Here is a 22,012-nt window from a genome sequence, read left to right as displayed (position 1 = left end):
AAAGGCAAAAATAGACTTCACTAAATTAATCTTCTAATTGTATTTGGTGCATTGATAAAGGTCAGTTTTAAACTTGAATCAATCTTAGGCATAGACTCGTTGAAAAGTACCATTTCAAGTTCATCCTTGTTGATGGATGTTGCCTTGGCTAATGGACAATTAATGACATGAGAACCTTTTGATATATTCACACACCAATGATGACAAAATGCCATACATGTGATTGTCAGTGATTTTTAAATGATAGGCCTGAGGTGTGACTTGTTTTCGTCCGTCTAGAAAGTGAAATGTTAACATCTTTAACAAGGTTTCAGTAACTAGTTTATATTATCATAATTATATTTAATGCCTAATAGTCAATGATTAAACAAAACTTTACTTTTCATTTGCATTACATTAAGAACATGTCATCAAATAAAATAAAATAAAGACCAGCCACCAGTACTTTCAAGCTTACTACTGTTAAACAGTAAAAACAAATTTCTGCAAGACAAGCTAGTGATGACTACATAGCCATATACTTGATAGACAATGAATTGTAAATGATAGGCCTGAGACATGTCAGCAGTAAATGTAGAAAATGTTTTGAAAAGGCATTTCAATGATTATAGGAGCTTGAATCCTCATAAGGATAGTCTTACATCAGGAGTCAGGGGGAGTGGGGGGCATTCCAATTAATTTGTGTTTGACTCACTTGGCTAATAATAGCTGCAAAAGTTCTAAATCAAATTAAATTATATTTAGGTTTTACTTTATTAGACCATTGTGAAATCTGTAAAATATGACCATCTGATTGACTTATGTGCAACAATATTGTATGTATTTTTTATTTATTACACACTGTGGGCGGGACGTAGCCCAGTGGTAAAGAGCTCGCTTGATGCGCGGTTGTCTGGGATTAATCCCAGTTGTTGGCCCGTTGGGCTATTTCTCGTCACAGGCAGTGCACCACAACTGGTATATCAAAGGCCGTGGTATGTGCTATCCTGTCTGGGATGATGCATAAAAAGATCCCTTGCTAATAATGGAAAAATGTAGCGGGTTTCCTCTGTATGACTGTCAAAATGACCATATGTTTGACATCCAATAACCAATGATTAATAAATCAATGTGCTCTAGTGGTGTCGTTAAACAAAACAAACTTTTATTACACATTGCCTTTTGAAGTATGAAATGTGTTTGTTTTAATTTAGTCTTTTACTACACACATTTTTTAATGTTAAATACTAAAATATATATATCTATTTCTTGATCATCTTGGACACATCAGTGATGACGTGTTTGTCAGTGGTTGATTATTGATGATAGTTTTTTCATAACCCTGAGGTGTGTCATCTACTAATTGATTATAGTATTTGAACTGTTTGAGGATTAAGAAGGAAGATTGAAAAAAGGTGCAAGTTAAAATAAAGTTTTTCTTTTTACAGAATCAGTCTGGAGTCTTTAATGTCACTGATTTGCCATGTACACAGTATGCAACAGTTTAGTTTGTAGATTTTACTACAGGTTTTGTAAGCACTGGCCCAGATTATCTGTAGTTAGAGGGCTAGATTTTAAGGACTGTTTGTTAATTGTTTTGGGGTTTTGTTTGTCATTTTGTAGGACTGTGCCAACTTCCCAGGCTTTGTGACGGTGTTCAGAAAGAAAGTGGACCACACTGCAAAGGCCCCTGTAGAAAATCTGGACTACGAAAACTACCGTCACGTTTGTCACAAGTGGCACTTCAGAATTACAAAGGTATAACTAACTTGACATCTTTCAACTGATATTTGATGGGGGGGGGGGGGGGGGGGTATTTTCTTATTTAGAACAGGTGAAATAAAGAGCATATAATTCAAGTATGTCTTGTTTATGTACATGTTTGCATGTCTCTCTTTGATGGTCACAAGTGAACATAATTTAATATACCAGGTCCAAACACAGGATTTCGTTTTGGTGGTAGGTGTGTAACTCTCAGAAAAGTCTTTTGTCAGTGTTGACATTGTAAAAGACAGTCACTGTTGTTAAAAAACTTCTTTTTTTAAAGTAGACTGCATGTCCGTGTGGGGGACACAAATACTCAACCCAGGTACATGCCTCTATGCTTAGTTGCTTTGCATCCAGTTTTTAACTCATTTAAGTGTTTCATATATATCTTTGTATTTTGTTCTTTCAGGCTATGGTTGCATGTTTGGAATCGGGCAACTACATTCAGATTAGAAATGCACTGATTGTCTTGACCAAGGTAAGCTTCACGAGTTTTGAGTTTTGTTATAGTTAAATTTTATGTTGTATATTTTCCTAAACATGGCTTTACAGAATACTAAGAACACTCCATATATTACTTTACCTATTATATGACATCTAACAGCCATATTAACCTTCTAAAAACTATATGTAGGCTTCAACACTTTAATCTTTTTCATCATTATTGCATTTACATTTATTAATAGTTTCCTATGCCATCATCCTTGTTCACTGAAGTAAAAAAATGTTTAAGAGACAGTAGTTTTTGACATACAGAATATTTGAATAATGTCCTTTAATGTATTAGCAGATCTCAGGTTTTGCCTGACATACCAATGATGTAAATATGCTTACCAAATATGATCATCAGTGATTCATAAATAAATGTTCTGAGGTATGTCAGTTACTTAATACCATGCATGTTTAAAATTATTATAGGAACCCTGTGTACACTTTTAAAGAAAACAATAGCATTTTTAGTTTTCATAGTGTAAAACAGTTTTCTAAAGTGGGATATTTTTTGTCAAGAATATTATGAAAACATGGCCGAGAAATTGTTTCTGAACAGAGTTGGTTTTAGTTGTAAAAAATGCAAAGCAAAGCATAGACATATGTCCAGGTTTGTTTAGTCCTAATATGGTACATATGTACAAGAAAAAAGGATTTTTTTTGGTAACAGTGCCACAGCACTAAATTTAATAATTATGACATTTGGTTTAGACAGTGAGAAGGAACTTTCCACCACAAAATAGGCAAGGGCTCTTTTTGTGTACATTTAACACAAAAGTAGAATATCACATTCTATAGTCTTGTATTTGTGAGGGAAAAAAAATAAATATATATACATGTAACAATAGACAATTGCATGTTTGTTCTTCTTATTCTGATTTAAATTTCAGAACAAATGAGTGAGTTTTTAAAAAAAAAAATCAAAAACATTTGTTTTGTTTTGTTTGTGTTTTTTGTGGATGTTAGTGGGGGGATTTGGTGTGAGGGTTGCCATACAAAGTGTAAAAGAAGAGTGAAACATTTTCAGGTGCACACAATCTCGGAGAAGTCATTCATGAATTTTGCTTATTATGGTACAGCAGGATTTTTAAGCAGTCATTCACCAAGTACAAATTATAGTTGAATATGGCGAATATATTTCATTATTAATTTGTCAAAAAGCTAATTTGAAAATAATGTGTCGTATGTAAATGTACTGCCATTTTTGCTGTTCGGCTGAATGAAACTTTAATTTGGCCACAGATTTTCTTATCAAATTTACCAAATTGCTAAAACTCTTTTGTGATTCATCTTAAACTCTGGTACAGTATATAGGAAAGGAATGGAATTATTGTTTAACGACAATTTGGAATATGGGTATAAGGTTTACGTAAGACATTAGTTAGTTGGGATGGTTGAGTCTGGAGAATGAGGAAAGAAACCTGCTGGCAACATCTATGATTAAAGCAAGGGGTCTATTGTATCTACTTCCCCACAGATGGCATAGCATGTACCACGGCCTAGTGTTTGTATTTGTCAAGATACTCTCATTTAAACAAAATAGAGTAACTTTGTAGGTGCTTTATTCACAGATTGTGTTCTTGACATACTGATGATGTAAATATGCTTACCAAATATGATCAGCAATGATTCACATATTATAGTTCTGAGGTGTGTCAAAGATACATTCAACCATGAATGTTTGAAATTGTTAAAAGTTCTCTGTTTGCAACCATTTTTGTGTCAGTTGTATACATTAAAAACCCAGTATTACCACAAACTAAAGTGAAATAAAATAAATACAGAGTAGTGCTTTTGTGTACAAAAAGTTGGTTTAATGGTAAAAGGTTCAAAGTTCTTAGCAATAAAATCACTTTTAAAAAGTGCATACGGTTGTTAGGCACTTAAAGTGAGTTTAGCACTTAGATCGCTTTGTAAAACAGGGCCCTGACCTATCTTCAGGTTAATCCTGTTTTGGGCACTTTATCGCTATATATTACGATGACTGTTTACAATGCATAGAATTAAGTAAATTTGTATGCACTTATCAACTTCTATTGCCCTGATATACCCTGATATACAATGTCCTTTTTCGTGTCTTGCCTTGTACATATTTTCTTTTTGCCATACCAATGATGTATATAATGCTTACCAAATATGATCATAATGATTCATATATAAATGTCCTGAGGTATGTCAGACTGAAAGCTGTAAAGATAACTCGATTAAGCCTGCTGTGTGTGGCCAGTAAGGCTGTATTCATAATTTATTATTGAAACTGAAAGTTATGGACAATATCATATGATGTATTATTAACTTTTATGCTTAGTATTGCTTTATAGTTTTATTGCTTCTGTATTATTATTGGACATATCCTGTCATTGAATGTATCATGTCAGGTATCTGTTACAAACATCATAAAACATGTTTGTTGAAGGCATTTTATTTCACTGAGATGGCAAGTTCCTTAATGGGGACCTTCGAATTTCTGAATGTAGTTAAAAAATTGTTTGGATTTATAGTGAAACACCGATGAGGAGATGTGTCTGGTTTTTGTACGCAGTTTCATATGGGGAAGTCAGCCTAGCTTTAATTAGTAAATCTTTATGGCTCATATGCAGGGTGTATTTGTGGGGATGGGGCATAAGTCATAAATGGTTTTCGCAAACTTAAGAATTTTAAGCTTTTATCGTGTTTATAAGTTTCTACTTGATATACCAGTGATGTTAATATGCTTACCAAATATGATCTAAATGATTCATCTATTCAAAGAAGCTGAGGTATATCAAAGCTAATGAACCAACAGTTTCTAGACCTTGTAACTCTACAGAAGCAATTTTGTCATGATCAGTTAATTGTCCTTGAGATTTTTTTGGGTAGAATCTTGTCCAAAAATGGTGCTAATCATTAGAAGGCCAGCTTTTCCAGCAATAACCTTGAGGCTTTTTTTTATACGCCCGTCTATGATGGGTCATATTATTGTATGGCGTTATCTGTCCATCTGTTAACTTTTTCTTGTCCAGACCATAACTTACATATAGATGCATACAGGATCTTCAAACCTCACATGTAGGAACAACATGAGATGCCGGTGTGTCACATACTATTACTAGGTCACTGTGACCTACTTTTCAGTCTACTGCACATAGCAGTAAATCCTTGTCTGGATCATATCTTGCATACAGATGCATACAGGACCATCAAACCTCACATGTAGGCGTAACTTGGGATGGTGGTGTGTCGCATACTATTACTAGGTCACTGTGACCTACTTTTCACAGTACTGCACATAACAGTAAATCCTTGTCCAGACCATATCTTACATACAGATGCATACAGGACCATCAAACCTCACATGTAGGGTCAAATTGGGATGGTGGTTTGTTGTGTCCTATTTCTAGATCAGTGTGACCTACTTTTCATGGTCTACTGCACATAATAAATCCTTGTCTGGACCATAACTTGCATACAGATGCATACAGGACCATCAAACCTCACGTTTAGGAACAACTTGGGATGGTGGAGTGTCACATACAATTGCTAGGTCTGTGTGATAAAAATAAATTAAATAATATGTCTGAATTCTGAACATCATATGGTTTTTCCATCAAACTCTTGACGAGTGTATCACATATTAAGACTATTGTTCTTGTTAAACAAACAAAAAACCCACCTTTTTTGAAAACTAATTAATTTTGGATTTTACACATGACTGCTAAATTGTAAACTATTTTGCTGTCTTATTTGTTTTTTGTTTTTTTTTAAATTGCACTTACAAAATAAGAGTTTTATTATTCTCTTGTTGATAAGTGACTACACTATCTTTGGTTATGACATTGTTTTTATGTGTTGCAGATTTTACCTCATTATCCCCGAATCACACAGTTTGGGCAGGCTCTTGAGAGACGCGTGGACCGACTAAGCAAAGAGGAAAAAGACAAGAGACCCGACATCTATGCCATTGCTATGGGGTAAGAATTATATACTTTGTTATTCACTCATTTTAAATTGGCATTGTTTCAGAAGCGATTATTCTGTAGTTTGATTCAATTGTTCTTGTTTAACACCCAATAGCCAGTTTGTATTTTTTGTGATGGGGTGTCATTAAACATTCATTCTTTCATTATTTAATATTTGATTATTAACTTTATTTGTCACCTGCCCCGTCAGTGGGTCCATTGGGCTATTTTTTGCTCCAGCCAGTGCACCACAACTGGAATATCAAATGCTGTGGTATGTGCTATTTTGTGTATGAGATGGTGCATATAAAAGATCCCTTGCAACTAGTAGAAAAACGTAGTGGGTTTCCTCTCTAAGACTATATGTCAGAAGTACCAAATGTTTGACATCCAATAGCCAATGATTAATGTGATCTAGTGGTGTATTAAACAAAACAAACTTTATTTGTCACCTGTCACATCAAATTGGGTCTTAAGACTTAATAGCTCAGCTTGTGCTAGCAGACAGAATGTGAGCAGAGCATCATTTTATCAAATTTGTGAATTTTGTAGCGTAAGGTTCATAAAAATTAAATCTAGTAAAATGTGTAATAAATTACTAGAAAAGAGGACATTTTATGAGCCTAACACAGATAAAAAAATTTTTTAAAAATATTTACTGGATGCATCTTCTTCACACTTTTAGTGTTGCTACTAATGTTACAGTAGGAAATAGGCTTACCTGGCGTCAAAATAATGCTTTGGATTCAGTTTTGCATTCCATTGTAGCTGATAAAATACCATTTAATGCTATAGATCTACACTTTGAAATAATTTACCGGTACTTTTAAATACAGTAAAATCATTCAAGTAAATTTTAAATACCTCTTTTTTTTTGTTCCTTTTTAGGTATGCTGGACAGTTGAAGAGCAAAAGAATGACTTGGGTTCCAGAACATTCTTTCCACATAAAAGAAGAGGTAAATATTGAGATAGCTATGTTTACAAAATTAATATACTATAAGCTAACAGAGCACATGCTCATGCTAAATAATATTGTGCAAAAATTTTTGCCATCTAAAGCTCTAATGGATTGAATCTTTTATTTTGAATTCTGTGCAATCATTTGAAAGTCAGTACATTTTTAACAATGTTTTGTTGACATTTTGTTACAGAAAAAGGGTGAAGCTAAAGTTACCAATGGACCAGTTCAAAAGGCTGAAGTAAAGCCATCTGGATCCAAAGAAGGTGTTATGAAAAAGCTAGACACTGACAGTAAGTAAACTGTTTTTGGCTCCATCGAGTTACCAACATTTTCACAAACATACAGACTGTTCTCTTTTGATACCTCTCACCCCACTCTAAATAGCATACCTCAAAAATGTTGATTTATAAGGTATATTTTATTGTTTTAAAACATACACTGTAATAAACACACACACACCAGCACAGAGCATACGCTCCTGGAAGTTTTAATTATGAATGGCCCCTTAAGAATTAAACTGAAATAAAATATTTTAGCATTACTGTTTGTTAATTATGGTGCCATCTTGTTCTGTAATTTTAATAACATTTCTTTCAACTTTTTTTATGTTGTGAATATATTGCATTTTTATTATATAAATCATTGTTCAACTGAATTGATGTATCTTTCCATAATAATTTTTTCATCAGTTTTAAAGCAGTTTTCTTTTTATTACCTTAACACTTCAGCTGAATGTACCAACTAATATTGTGTCATTTGAAGTCTGCATCCATTCTAGATATTAAAATAGCCTTTTAAAAAAAATTAAGTATTATGCATTTATGAAAATTAGTTGGTATTATGTCTTGACATACACTTCATCTACAGCAAAGTTTTCAGTAAATGTACGTAGTTCTGGACCTAATTTAGTTTTATCAGTATGGTATTTCTGATTTTAATTTATTGACCAAGTTTTTAAATGTTCATTATGTCAAAATCAAACACTTTAAATAATGTTTATTGTTTAGCTAAAGGAAAAGAGGGCAAAGAGAACAAAGACTCGAAGGAAAAGAAAGAGAAGAGTGTTGAGAAGAGAGAGAAGACTGCTGAAAAGAAAGAAAAGAAAGAAGCCAAGGAAAAGAAAGAAAAGAAGTCTGGTGATCATGCAAAGGATGGAGCTAGCAGGTTTGTGTTTGTGTGTGTCTGTCTAATCATCAGTAGGTGTCTAATCATCAGAATTTGTCTAATCATCAGTAGGTATCTAATCGTCAGTAGGTGTCTAATCATCAGAATTTGTCTAATCATAAGTAGGTGTCTAAATGTCAGTAGGTGTCTAAATGTCAGAAGGTGTCTAATCATCAGAAGGTGTCTAATCGTCAGTAGGTGTCGAATCATCAGTAGGTGTCGAATCATCAGAATTTGTCAAATCATCAGTAGGTGTCTAATCGTCAGAAGGTGTCTAATCTTCAGAAGGTGTCAAAATCGTCAGAAGGTGTCTAATCATCAGTAGGTGTCTAAATCATCAGAAGGTGTCTAATCATCAGTAGGTGTCTAATCATCAGAAGGTGTCTAGTGTCTTAATCATCAGTAGGTGTCTTAATCGTCGGTAGGTGTCTATTCGTCAGTAGGCCACACGGTCAGTCAGCAACAGTAGATGAGTTATTTCTCATTCAACCTCTTACAATCTACAGGTGGGTTTTTTTAATGAGCTAATATTCTTGTTAATTCAAGTCTTGCTCAAACATACCTTTTTAACCACATTTTGTTTATTTCCTTTTGCATTTCCCTTCTGATGAATAGTATTTACTTGTTACACTACTATTTGCTTTGTATAAAATTGTTATATTTTAACAGTTTGGGTGGAGTGAAGTATACTTAAATGAAATGTTAATTTTTATTTCATTTTCATTCATAGTTAGGATTTTATGTTTTTTGTAGCAAAACTCCAAGAGAGAAAAGTAATGACAAGGAAAAAGTCAACAAAGACAAGAGCAGTTCCGAGGAAAGCAAAGAGAAATCCAGCAAGGATGTTCATTTGGGTGATGGGGACAAGCCCGATTCAACTGCAGTGAAGGAAAACGGCAAGAGTGAGGGGAAGAGCAAGAAAAGTGATAAGAAATCGAAAGAAGAGAAAATAGGAAAGCTGAAGGTGAAGCGAGAGAAGCAGGACCACTCTGAGGAGAGACGGGCGGAGAAAGGGAAGAAAAGTGTGAGCAAGGAGCAGGAGAAGCTGGAGGAGAGGGCGAACGCGGCGTCACGTGAGAGAGCGGAGGAGAGGTCGTCGTCGTCGACGGTCACGTCCAGCAGCAGTCTCAGTGCACAGAGACAGAGTGAGGACGCTCTGCAGAAATATGTAGATGATAGAGGTACGAACCTGGCTACACATTTTCAAGCTGTCTTACCGCTGCAATATCGTAAAACCTTCGTGAACTATGACATCGCTGTGATGTAAGCCATAGCCCACGATGGTTATATGATATAGTAGCACTAAAATGGCTTAGGAAATACGACTCAAAATTTGTGAGACAAGAATTCAAGTTGTGTATATTGTGACCCGATAATTATTTGTTCTTTAGGAACTGTTTGTAGCTATGGCCTAATCACAGAATGATTGACAAAACTACTGTTTGGTTATTACTTGACAGCATATGTTTTACTCTCTCTTTTTTTTGGTAAAAAGGGTGATGTGGGAGAATGTTGTATTGCTTTTGTTTAAATTTTTATAATAATTCCGTTGTAATAAAATATAATTATTATTATTATATCATTGAGCAGTGATCTTAATAGATGTGCCATTTACTTGAATATAATTTATACTTATATCTTCTTATTTGAATGTAACCATTAATTTTTATGTAATTTGACTAGTCTTTTAAGTTTCCTGGCCTTGACAACTTATATTCTTTTGATTAATATTTTATAGATCCAAAACGCAGGAAGATAGATGTAACACCATCAAGTGGTAAGGTTAGTAATATAGAGTTAATGGAAGTATGTTCATAGCAGAGCAGAGGGATCCAGGACCCATCACGGTCATAGAGTTCCAGAGGTTCAAGAGGAATGGGGGCAGAATCCAAGTGGAGCCGGGTGCTTCTCTTCTGCAGTAGATCAGAGGGAGCTGATGCATGGATGTATGCTGCTTCAAAAGTTTGAAGTCTGTGTCTAGTTTTGGCGTCAAGTTTGGAAAGTAAAAGGTTTCCAGGTCAAGCACAGAGGATGAAGATGTTCTGTGGATGAAAATCTCCAGTTGCGCTGTCCTTAAGTTTCTCCGTGGGTTTATGGGTTTGGTCCATGTTCAGATCTGAGTGGACATTTGCATAATTGGGTATAAAGCTAATCGTTTTGCATGTAGCAACCTGGTGGAGGGTTTTATAATGCTGTTTGCTATGGGTACCAAGAAATACCAGTTGGCCAGTAAAGGCCATGGGAGCATTAAATTTCTACATGGGTACAAGAAAATGCCAATGCATCTGTAAAAAGCCACAAGAGCATAGAATTACTACAGGAGCCACAAAAGGGTATTTGTCTTCTCAGAATTGAAGAGCTAAGAAGGTCCACCTACCACTATTTTATAAGTCTTTATGCATAATGGTCTCTGAAGCAATCTAATAATGATTTAGATGAAGCTGAAGTCAGAAAGTTCACCAGAGAAGCAGAAGGTTTTCAGCATTTTGGGAAGAAGTAAGAGGAATACCATTTGGAAAAATGGCATGATAAAAAGGACATTGTGTTGTCCCAGAAATGGAAGAGTAGAAGTCATCTCGTCTTGATAGAGTTGATCCTAATGTCAATTATGGCTTGATGCTCGTGGAGCCTGCCTTGATCATATGAGTATATGGAAGAAAGCTGTTTGGTTGCCATTAATCAGTCAGAAGTTGGTCCAAATCCTTCCAATAAATATGCAGCCTCTTGATGTAGAGCAGTCTGAGCTTTCCTTTCAGATTTAGTACCATCTATAGTCAACGGTCTTTGTCTTAAATCCAGTGTTTTTGAAGCATGGATGAACTTTTTGTGAACTCTTGCCGTACAAAAGTTTTTGAGTACCGTTTACCCCCCAAAAAGGAGGAATCGAAAGTGTTGGGCATTTGCAGTTAAGTATCACCAGCAAAGGCCATTGAAGAGAAGATTGGATCAGATGTGAAGATCGGCAAAGAAGAAATGGAAGATGATCTGAAGTTTACCTTCTAGATGCTAATATAACACGTGAAGAGAAGCGGTCTTTTTTATTATTAAAAAGCCTATATGTAAGAAACGAAACAAAAGTTTCAACAGGAAATGCTGTTTTGCCGACTGAAGCAGATGGAAAGTTTCACATAACTTCAGTGAATTTAAAGTGTATTTTTCTCAAAGGATAACTGTTGTCCGTATTAATTAAAGATAAGTCATCATTCATTGAAAAAGTTTTTTTTTTTAATATGTGTCGTCAGGCAAGTTTTATTTGTTGCAAAGGTATTCTATAGTCTTTGCTTATAAATATTTAAACCTGTCTTTGATAAAATATTTATTTAAACATGGGTTTTTTTCCAAGTACTTGGATAAAGTAATGATAATCAAATCTTATCAGTTATTCAAACAACAGTTTTTCTTTGTGGAAAATGATGTGGAATCATATTTCTGGAAAGTTTCAATTCTCGGATTGCTGATGCAGAGTAATAAAATACAAAATTGTGATTTGTTTTTCTCTTGTGCATAGAACATCACTGGATCTTCAAATCATTGTGTTCACTCTGAATATTGGATCACTGGAATTTAAATCATAAATAATAAGTGCTGCAAAAAAACCCAATTATATTTCTAATGGTGTTTATTGGCAAATGGTGTTCTGAGAAGAAAGTAATTATGTGATTGTGATAAACCAAGAATCATGGAAGTTCAATTATCTTCTGGCAATGTCAGAAAGTTGTTGGCTGTGTCACAATCATGTGAAATTGCATCGAGGGTTCTGAAATATTCTATTGCATTACTGGAGTAATCATTTTAATAAATTCTGTTTGTGATTCTTACTACCTTGTGAAATATTGTTTTCAAATAATCCTATTCCTTTGTTAGGAAGTATTTTAACAAATTTAGTTTTTGTTCATTCATAACATAGAAATATTTCTTTTATTAGTTACATTGCAATAAAAATAAAAGGTATTTCATCTTTGAAAAAACTAATACTGAATAGCTAATAAAATTTCCCTGATATATTATTAGTAATAATCATTCTTCTATTTTATTAATACATGGCAATAATTAAAAAACTTGCTTTACATATTTTGTGAAGTATTTAGTGATGGTTCTTCTGTTTTGAAGAATAACTAAATTGCTTAATTTAATAGTTGATCTGACTGCAAAGGAATTTATATATTGCTGATTAAAAAAGACAGCAAATTTGATAGAGTTCTATATTGGCAACTCTCACTCATTAATGCTTTTGAAAGTATTGAGCGAATTTAGTGAAAAAGTACTTCTAAATTAATATAGCATTATCTCAAAATGTTTCATTTGGTTATAAACAACCTTAACGTTTAGTTTATTATTCACAAGTATGTCATGAAATCTTTATCTGTTAGTCTGGTGCAGGTCTTTGATACACCTTTCTTAGCTAAAAACTGGTCATAACCAGGGCTCACCCTGGGAAAAGTGTTTATAAAGACGATATTTAGATTTTCCTTTGTAAATTATTCTGAAATGGCTAATTTATTAGCAAAATCTTATATGGTGTAGTTGCTTTGTATAAAAATTTGCAATTGACTTAACTTGACGATGGGCAGGGTGAGCCCTGCATAACCTGTAATTCTGAACGTAACACTGTTAATGAAATATAACACCATTTTCAGGTAATTTCTTTTTAAAAAGTATTTAATACATATAATTTAAATGTGGAAATGATTTCGAATTCAATATTATTTCCTGAAAATGGTGTTTCTTTTTCATGTCAGTATACATTTGATTTAAGTGTACTTATTATACTGAACAATAAAGGTTTAGCAACATGTTATGTTTTGATGTGAGAGTAAATGATGAAATTATACAATCATGTAATGCTTGTTAAATATTAAATGAATAAACTCTTAACGGTTAACGGTTAACTATTGACTTGCTTAGTTTCATGCCAAGTTAATTTAATAAACATAATGCCAGTCCTTGAAAGAGATTGCCCTTCAAGATCACCAGATCTTTATTTTTAAAGAAAAAAAGTGTAACATGTTGTAAACTTGCTTTTTGATCGTGAAGGAGAGTAGCATTTGGTATCGTAGTGATTTTGTTTATATTTGAGGAGCATTAATCTCTATAAGTATTTTCACACAAAAACATAAGAGTACAAGTGTCATAATCAAATACTCTGCAGGCATCCTGGTTCAAGACTTCAGAATGGCATCCATCTGTGGTTGCAATCATTGATTCCAGATATTTAAATACATAAATCATCTTCTTCTTTTTCTGTTGCTAAACCTTTTTGATTCATTGGGCTGTTATTTATCATTAACTTGCTGTACACAGCTTTGATTTTATATGCAAAGCTAGATGTCTTGAATACAAAGAAAAAAATCACTTTGACATATGGCATTAAATCTTCAGAGGTTTTTCTGAGATTGAGGCCAATAATTTGATTATTTTTAATTACTGGTGTTTTGTTTTAAATATTGTTTAATGAGTAATATATTAATATCCTCAACAGTTGGGTTTGTGGGGGGGTTTGGGGGTTGGGCATTAATTCCTATTTTACAAATTGTAGATACAATAATTTCAATGGAAATTTCAATGGAAATCATATTGTCATATTATTGGTTTCAGTATTTAATAATGCTGGAGTGGCAAATCAAAATTCCTTGTTGCAACATACCATTTTTTAATACATATCTAAATGTATATATATACTTTCTTTCTTTTTTTAAATAACTGTCTGCACTATACTAATAAATAAGTAATAATGTATGCCAAACATATTTTTAAATCATGAAATGTTTACCCAAACGCTTTTGATAAAATAATATATTTATTGCCAACAGTTTTTGCTGCACTTTCTAGATGGAAAAGAATGTGCCAGTTTTATGTATTATTATAAGATAATCGGTTTAGTGACTTTCAGTTGACTATTAAAACAACAAAATATGTGTTTATGGGGGAAATTTTGAAATACTTGCATTTCAATTAGGTTCACTTTTGTGTGTGGAGGTATAAGTGATTTGTTTATGGTTGTTCTGCAATCAAACTAATTGCTATATTGAATTCTGTGAATTGTATACTGTCAGATGAGTAAACTTATTATTTTTCCCAAATATGTGTATTTTGGAGAGTGATTATACATTTTGTGTTTATTAAAAAAAAGAGTTACTTATTGAATGATAATTATGTACTAATTTAAAAATAGTTCTATTCAGCAAAGCGTTTGATAATGCATGCTGATTTGAAAATAGGAATGTCAACAATTGCTTTATGACTTCTAAACATACTACTAAGACAAAAAAGATTTAGCAATTTGATACTAGTGCACTGTACTTTAAAAAATGCAAGCTGCATTCATTGATGTGACAGTTAAACATTTCATTTTGTATTGAACTGACATATGATGCACTAATTGAGTTCAGTCTCTGATTTCACTGTGAAAGTCATGAGTTTTGTTTTATTTAAGCATATATATCAAATTGCTAAACGTTTTTGTCCCAGTATATATTTTAAACAATTTTAGCATTATTTTCAGGGAACTTTAAATCTTATTGAAATTTGTCAAAATGGCCATTATTTATGGCTTGCTTTGTATCATACCTGATTCCACTTTTATGCAACAACTTTTGAACATTCAGCTACAATGTTCAAAATTTAGTGCTTGTTTTTCTTGTTAATTTGGATTCATTGTTGGGGTGTCTTTTGTATTTAAGATATGGCATAATGTTTATGATTAAGATATGATACTTGTCAGTGTAAGCATTACTGTTTTCATATTTTATGTACTGGAAGAAAAACATTGTTAGTTAACTGGTTTCTGTGTGTTTTTTAACATCATTAGATGATGAACAAATCTAGGTTGGTCAAAATTAGCCTCTCTCCTTTCTTTTTTCACTTTAAAATATCTAACATCAGATAATGACATGACATAAATCTATTTTTAGACCCTATTAGAGAAGCTGTCATGTGAATATAAACTGACATACTTGACTCGGTGAATATAAATAGACACACTTGACACTGAGACGCATAGCACTGGAAAATTCAGCATACAAAATTTTACTCCAGTTTACTGCATTTATAACAATTTTTAAATTACGAGTAATCTACACATTTAATAGATCCACATTGAAATACCTACATGTTGACTCGTTAAAATCCTAGCAGTTATGTTTCAAGTAAATTCACTGTCATCATTTTAACTCCTGGACCTGTATCTGCTTTCAGGTTTGCTTTTGTTATCTACTTTATACTACATCAGTTTAACTTCCTGTTGAGAATGAGAACCATGCACATTTTCATAAATGTGAATACCTTTAAGGAAGATTGTATGACTGGAGTTTTGTACTCTTGTTTATTTAAAATATTTATCCATCATGGAAGCTTAATACTGTATGACAGTATATATCATTTTGACAGGTTGTATTGTGTGAAAACCCCACCTGCTTCTATGTTAATGTGATAGCTTAATTTATGATCGGCTTGTTAGAAGAAAAAGTTGGGTTTAAAAGTCTTGTATGTATTTCCATGAAGAGACCAAGAATGATCCTGTTCGTGTCAGTACCATCATTTGGTAAGGCTAAATTAGAAAAATATGAATAAATAAATATGTTTGAAAAGTTAAAAGAGTAGACACTCTTTTACTGAACAGTTTTAATGGATGACTTTCATGATGTAGCATGAGTGTACAATTTCAGTTTCAAGATCATACAAATATTCCTACATATTTGAGTGTAGGAAATACAATTATTTTGTAACAAAATATCAGGGGTTTTAACTCCTGGTGTTATATATTTCCGATGTACTGAGGCAGTGCAATAATGTTTAATCAGTTATATGCAGAATATTGCATATTATTTGTTTTGGAAAGTGGTACACATTCAACAGCTGATTAAATAGTTTTCAGAAACAAAAAAGGAGTAAATTTGCAGTTGTAGGCATTATTAATACAAAGTTCACTTAAATGGTTCCTTTATAAATTAATCTTCTACTCGTTTCAGTTTTAAAATTATATTTGCCAAAAAATCTTTATCAACTATTGATTTTCAATATCAACTTTATTTGACTCTGCTTGTTTGTAACATCAAGGGGTGGAATGACAACTTAATAATGTTTTAATGGAACTGATCGATGTTTAACAAATTGGCATGTTATACTGCTTTTAAAAAAACAAAACATGAAAAGGGTTTCAGTTGATTTAAGATGCCTCTGTCCCCCCCCCCCCCCCCCCCCCCCAAAACCAAAACAAAAAACACACACACACACAAAAACAAACATGTTAATGTGGTATTTAATACTACTGCAGAAGTAAAATTCTGTTTTGATTATTCATGGACAAGTAAAAGAGAAAAGTCTTAACACTTAATACATTCCATTTGCATGCATACTGCTACTTTTCGTTTCTCATATTGTTATAAACACGTAGATTGGTGATCGGTACACTAACAGACAAACACAAGACAGGACACTTAAGGTGTCACTTTGGTCTTTCAAATGTGATCAATACATGGTTTGAAATTTAAAGACTTCTTGTTGAAAAGAGAGAGAGAAACCAGTGGAAGCAAACTAAAATTAATCTCTGAGATACGGATGAGATGCAGATGAGAAAAGGCAGATGAGGATGGATTGGTCATTAGAAGTGATCTTGTCAAAGACCAGAAGAAGTTTTCAACATGGGGAAAAGTATATTGATAAATTTAACACAAATGATTTCAATTTTTTTTACTCTCCTGGGCACAAACAGCATTAGTCTTATAGAGAGAGGATAATAAACTAGTTATTATTAAATTTTATGTACTGAGTGAAATAATTTTCACTTGTCACAAACGACAAATGAAAATTATTGCATGAGGAACATAAATTTGATAACTGGTACAGTTTGTTATTCTATTTATTACCTTGGCTATTTTTTTCTTCTATAATCTTTTATTTTCAATATCTATACATAGTTGTTCTGAGTATTGCTATAACATTGTATTTTATTATTCACATTCACAGATAATTAAAAATCTGTAATGTATTATATTAAAATAGCATTTTATTACAAATTTAACAATAAAAACTCAGTATTCTACTAATTGAGAGGTGTAAATGTTAAGTTTTTAAACTACGTTATGTCATTGTGTCATAACATGATGACATCATTTAGTTCAGACAGTCATTTGTTTGTAAATGCCTAATCATCAATAATATTGTCTGTTACACAAAAATATAATAATTTCTTGGTGAGAAATTATTATTTTTATTTCCCCTCTTATGAGTGCCTTCTGGGGTAATAAATACATTGTATATTTAAAAAACGGATCAAGAAAGATAAATGATTAAAGTACAACTTGACATGTTTTCTTTGGATTGGGATGTAGTACTTCACATTTTGTTATGTACAGGGTTCGTACGCGCCTGGAAAACCCTTGAAAACCCTTAAAAATAAACTAATGTATTCCAGTGCTTGAATACCCTTGAAAATCATCTTGCGGTCTGGAAAACCCTTGAAAATGATAATTTGATGTCAAATAAAATATAAACGCCTAAAACGGAGGCTTTATTTACTTTATTTAACATGTAATTAAATTATTTGTTTCATTTCCGTGGCACAATCAAATGCCAATCGTCCGGCCAATCGATGTTTACCGTTTCAGTTGACGTGTGAATGTTTGTTGTAGTTTTTTTATCTTGCGATGCGAGGATCATGCGGCCACGAGATCCAAGCGACAGCGTCGCCATATTGGAAAAGAAAGTTTGTCACTTTTTGCCGCTGGGTATTTAGCAAGTTCAGGGAGCGTGTCAAGTTAATAAATCTATTGTAAACCCACAAAGATGGTTGGCACTTGCGTGTTTAACGACCTGTGGAAACTCGGTAAGGTCCTGGAATTTTTGTAAAGTTCACCTGGAAAGTGCTTGAAAAACCTTGAATTTTGACTTCCTTTAAGTGTATGAACCCTGTATGTAAATCATATACAATTTTCTATATATCATCATATTGACCATTGTTGGCATTATTTGTCTAAATTTGACCATATCATTGTGATGTTGTCTTTCAGGAAAGTTATATTCCAGAAGCATTGCCCAAACATCATCATATTAGAAGGGTAAGAAAATGTTGTCATTCACAGACATCCAGTTTGTTTGATCATTGACAGTGCTACAGTATGGAGGTGTTTATGGCATGATCATGTTTCTTATTAGTTTAGTTGAAAGCAGAGGGGAGAATTGTTACAACCCTGACATTAAAATTATAAAATAACAATCCATGTGCTCTGTTGAAAATAAATGTTTAATTCATCAAAAATAATGTTTTATAAATAGAGGACAATCATTAGCCATCTTTGTAAATAACTTCCATTCTGCATCAAGCATAGTATTTAGGGTTTTTTTTGCATTAAAGTGGCTGGCTTCTTACAATGAATATGAAAGGAAAACTTAGACAAATACAGCTGTTTTCTTTAACTTAACATGTGTTGCATCCTTTGAAGTTAAGTTACATAACAATTGTGTCACTGTGACCTACTTCTTGTACAACACTAAACTTGACAGTATTGTCTTAAATATTTTTCATTGCAAGATCATCAGATTTAGTGTAATACTGTATAATACTTTATTTTCGTGTTTTTCGCGTGTGAATGAAATTCGTGAAAACATATTCCATGCAAAAATAATTTTTTATAAAGGCTGACAAAAAAAAAAAAAAAAATGTAGTCTCGTTCAACTATACCACATTAGTTTCTGATGTACGAGGCTAGTAGTAACAAAGCGGTGCTCCCTCCTGTCACGGAACAAACTACAAATGACAAAAAGTTTTATGCTGTTTTCCTTCGCATGTGCTAGCGATCAGTTCATCGGACAGAGTCTACACGTGTTCAACGATGGAAGTAAACATGCATTATCACAGTATATTAAAAATGTGGAAGTGAAAAAATTCAGACTGGGCTATGTTCAGATGTTTCATAATTTTATTTTTATTTTTGGCCTGTTAGCCAATCACAAACTGTTTTGAACTAGTATTTAGACGGCAATAAATATTGTTTCCATCAAACTTAAGTTACTGAGTACTAGTAGCTTGTGCCTTCAAATTTCGTTTCGTTTGTTTTTGGTTTTTGTTTTTATAACAATTATAAGGATTAACAAAAAAACTTGTTTTATGTGTATAGCACTTGTGTGTACATGTAGGATTAGTTCTACAGATTAGCATAACAACCAGCAAAACTAAGTTCCGTTTTTAAAACAAAATTATTGACATCTGTACTACGTTTTTTTTATTTATGGGGGTTGGGAGATTCGCGAAAATAAATGTTTTGACCCATTTTCATTAAATCGCGAAAATTTTATCCCGCGAAAATAAAGTATTCTACAGTAGTACTTTTGTGGGAAAATTGGTATGATGTTTAGCTTATTTAGCTCATTATGAGCATAAACATTTTATCAATCAAGTATACACTGACCTTGGTGTAATGGTTAAGCCCTAAGACTTGAAACTACTCCTAGGTTTGCATTCTGGTATTGACTCTCACCCAAAACAAATTTTAACAGCTCACTGGGGAGGTGTAAGACGACTACACTGATTTCTTTTACTGACAGCTAACAATTGATCATTAACCCACCGTCCTGGGAGACGGCCTAGGTAGCTAAGTTGTTTGCCGAGTACAGTATGCTTGAACCGAATAAAAACAGAAATTCATTAAATAAAATAAAACATTTTGGTAGTGCATTTTATAGTTGGTTTACTATGACCAACTTTTACTATGACTTCTATTAATCACAGTATGCATGTGCATATTTTATGTTAAAACACTTGATGAGATGCAGAGAATCTTCAGACACTGGGTGGGTAATACAGTGTGCTGAATACCATAATCGGGTATTAGTAATATACATGGACAAAAATATGTTCCTTGTTTTGTTTTTTTAAGAAAAGCTTGCAGTAACGCACTACTTTTCTGGATTTTTAATTTTTAATTATTGTCTTTTTATGTCCTTTCTATTTAGATAATTTATAGAAGTAAGCACAATAAAACACATGAAGACTGGACCCTTTCTAAACCAGAATTCTCTCAAAACCAATGTCCTGTGATTTACAGATCTTTACAGAAGTTTACCTATCTATACCAGAAACTTCTCTAAACTGAAACACCAGATGAATAATTTAGTCCCAAACTCTTTATTTGATGCAATTTGTACTTCTGAAAACTGGACAATCAGACTGATATCGGTCATTATGGTGCCAATAATTGTTTCGTTTACTGTCACTTTGCCATTTTTGACCAGATTATCTGACTGCGAACCTTCCTAGTGCAATATGCACATGCTCAGGTTAGCCATTAGATGTGTCATCACAATTACATATGATTTGAGTACGGCTGGCAAATAATTAAGAAATTAAAGATCAAGTGACAGCTTTGATAACCTTCACAAACATATTTATAGTTTGCCTCAAGGATCGACAAAAAGACAATGAATTTAATCCACTGTCTTCCTATTGTTTGTACAGTGGAACCTCGTTAGTCCAGACTCCAGTATTCTGGAATCCTCACCTTACGGATATTTTTTTTTCCAAAACAAAACGACCACTCAGTAAAGTTATTCGTTAATCCAGATATTCAGCTTCCGGAACCGGATGGTCATGATTCTGAACCATATGTAAAAAGTAAAGGCAAACTGCTTCGTTTGACCGGTCACTGCTGATTTAATATAAAAGTAATCCACCAATTAACGGTCAAGGAATCGACAGATAAAATGGCTGCACAGGGTTTCACACCGCAGTTTATTTAACCATTCATGTGTGTTTATTTAGTGTTAGTCGGATAGAGCACAAGTGTTTGTTGTTTTTTTAAATATAATTTCTTTGATCTATGACCAGACTGGCTGTTTTATTTTATGAAAAAAAAAAAAGTATTTTATTTTTAAAAGTGGGTAACTCTTGATCATACCCTACAGTAACCCATGACCTCGTTTGTAACTACCCTCCTAACTTACCTGTATGATTTATTACTGAATACTGTTCATAATTGTTTTGGTGTCCAACTCGAGAGTATTGTTAGTTACCCAAAATAAAGATAAAGGAAACGTCTTTATATGTTATTGCTATCAAAACACTAGCTTGCGACTCTTTCACAAGTGGAACAATGTTCATTCAGTTTCACGCCGATTTTGAGAGAGTTGTATTTCTGTGCTAGGGACAGAGGGATGTATCATGTTGGCGTATATATTTTATCAGTAGATATAGCAGAAATTAATTATAATTTCGCCATTTAATATGTTTGAAATATAATCTGTAAACGTAGAAACTTTAAACTAATTATTGTATATAAGTGAGAAACAATATGCATTCCTCAACAACATACATACTTCATGGAAATGAACTCTACCACGTGGCCTAGATTTACAACATTAACCGGTACGACGAAACACGACTAATAAAATTTAAATTTGTTGTCGCTTGTAATCAAACATTTAGTATCAACAATGCAACATGTCTTAAACAGTATTTCATTTTATTTAATCGCATTTTCTAACTTTACGACAAGCACCTGGCAGTATACTACTGAGTAGTAGACTGGCCTCACGGACATGCAAATAGTGCTTATTCACACCATGAGGTGATCAACAGAACAAAACTGGTTGAAGAAATGTTTGGTTCTAAAAATCAAGTTGTAAAAAATCTTTCCCAATTTTTTTTTACCAAACCGAAAGTTCTTTCGCATTTTTTTTTTTTTTTTTTTTTTTTTAGCAATTGGCGAACGACAGCGCAA

General features: G+C 33.0%; 1 protein-coding gene across 2 annotated transcripts in view; it reads left to right on the top strand.

Annotated features, from left to right (window-relative positions):
* The window catches only part of LOC121374238 (THO complex subunit 2-like), a 73,029-nt gene that overhangs the window by 31,604 nt on the left and 19,413 nt on the right, over positions 1–22,012 (top strand). Inside the window, exons 27-35 of one of the 2 annotated variants that reach the window (XM_041501248.1) lie at positions 1,603–1,737; positions 2,156–2,224; positions 6,070–6,185; positions 7,062–7,131; positions 7,327–7,426; positions 8,144–8,300; positions 9,054–9,481; positions 10,039–10,082; positions 18,308–18,355. In XM_041501248.1, coding sequence (XP_041357182.1) covers positions 1,603–1,737; positions 2,156–2,224; positions 6,070–6,185; positions 7,062–7,131; positions 7,327–7,426; positions 8,144–8,300; positions 9,054–9,481; positions 10,039–10,082; positions 18,308–18,355 — 1,167 coding nt within the window. The remainder of the gene's footprint in view (positions 1–1,602; positions 1,738–2,155; positions 2,225–6,069; positions 6,186–7,061; positions 7,132–7,326; positions 7,427–8,143; positions 8,301–9,053; positions 9,482–10,038; positions 10,083–18,307; positions 18,356–22,012) is intronic. The other variant, XM_041501249.1, reaches the window with a different exon arrangement.

The sequence above is a fragment of the Gigantopelta aegis genome, chromosome 6 (genome assembly GCF_016097555.1).
Source record: "Gigantopelta aegis isolate Gae_Host chromosome 6, Gae_host_genome, whole genome shotgun sequence".
Lineage (NCBI taxonomy): Eukaryota > Metazoa > Mollusca > Gastropoda > Neomphalida > Peltospiridae > Gigantopelta > Gigantopelta aegis.
The sequence above is the reverse complement of the archived record's forward strand: the minus strand, read 5'-3'. Positions and strand labels throughout refer to the sequence as shown.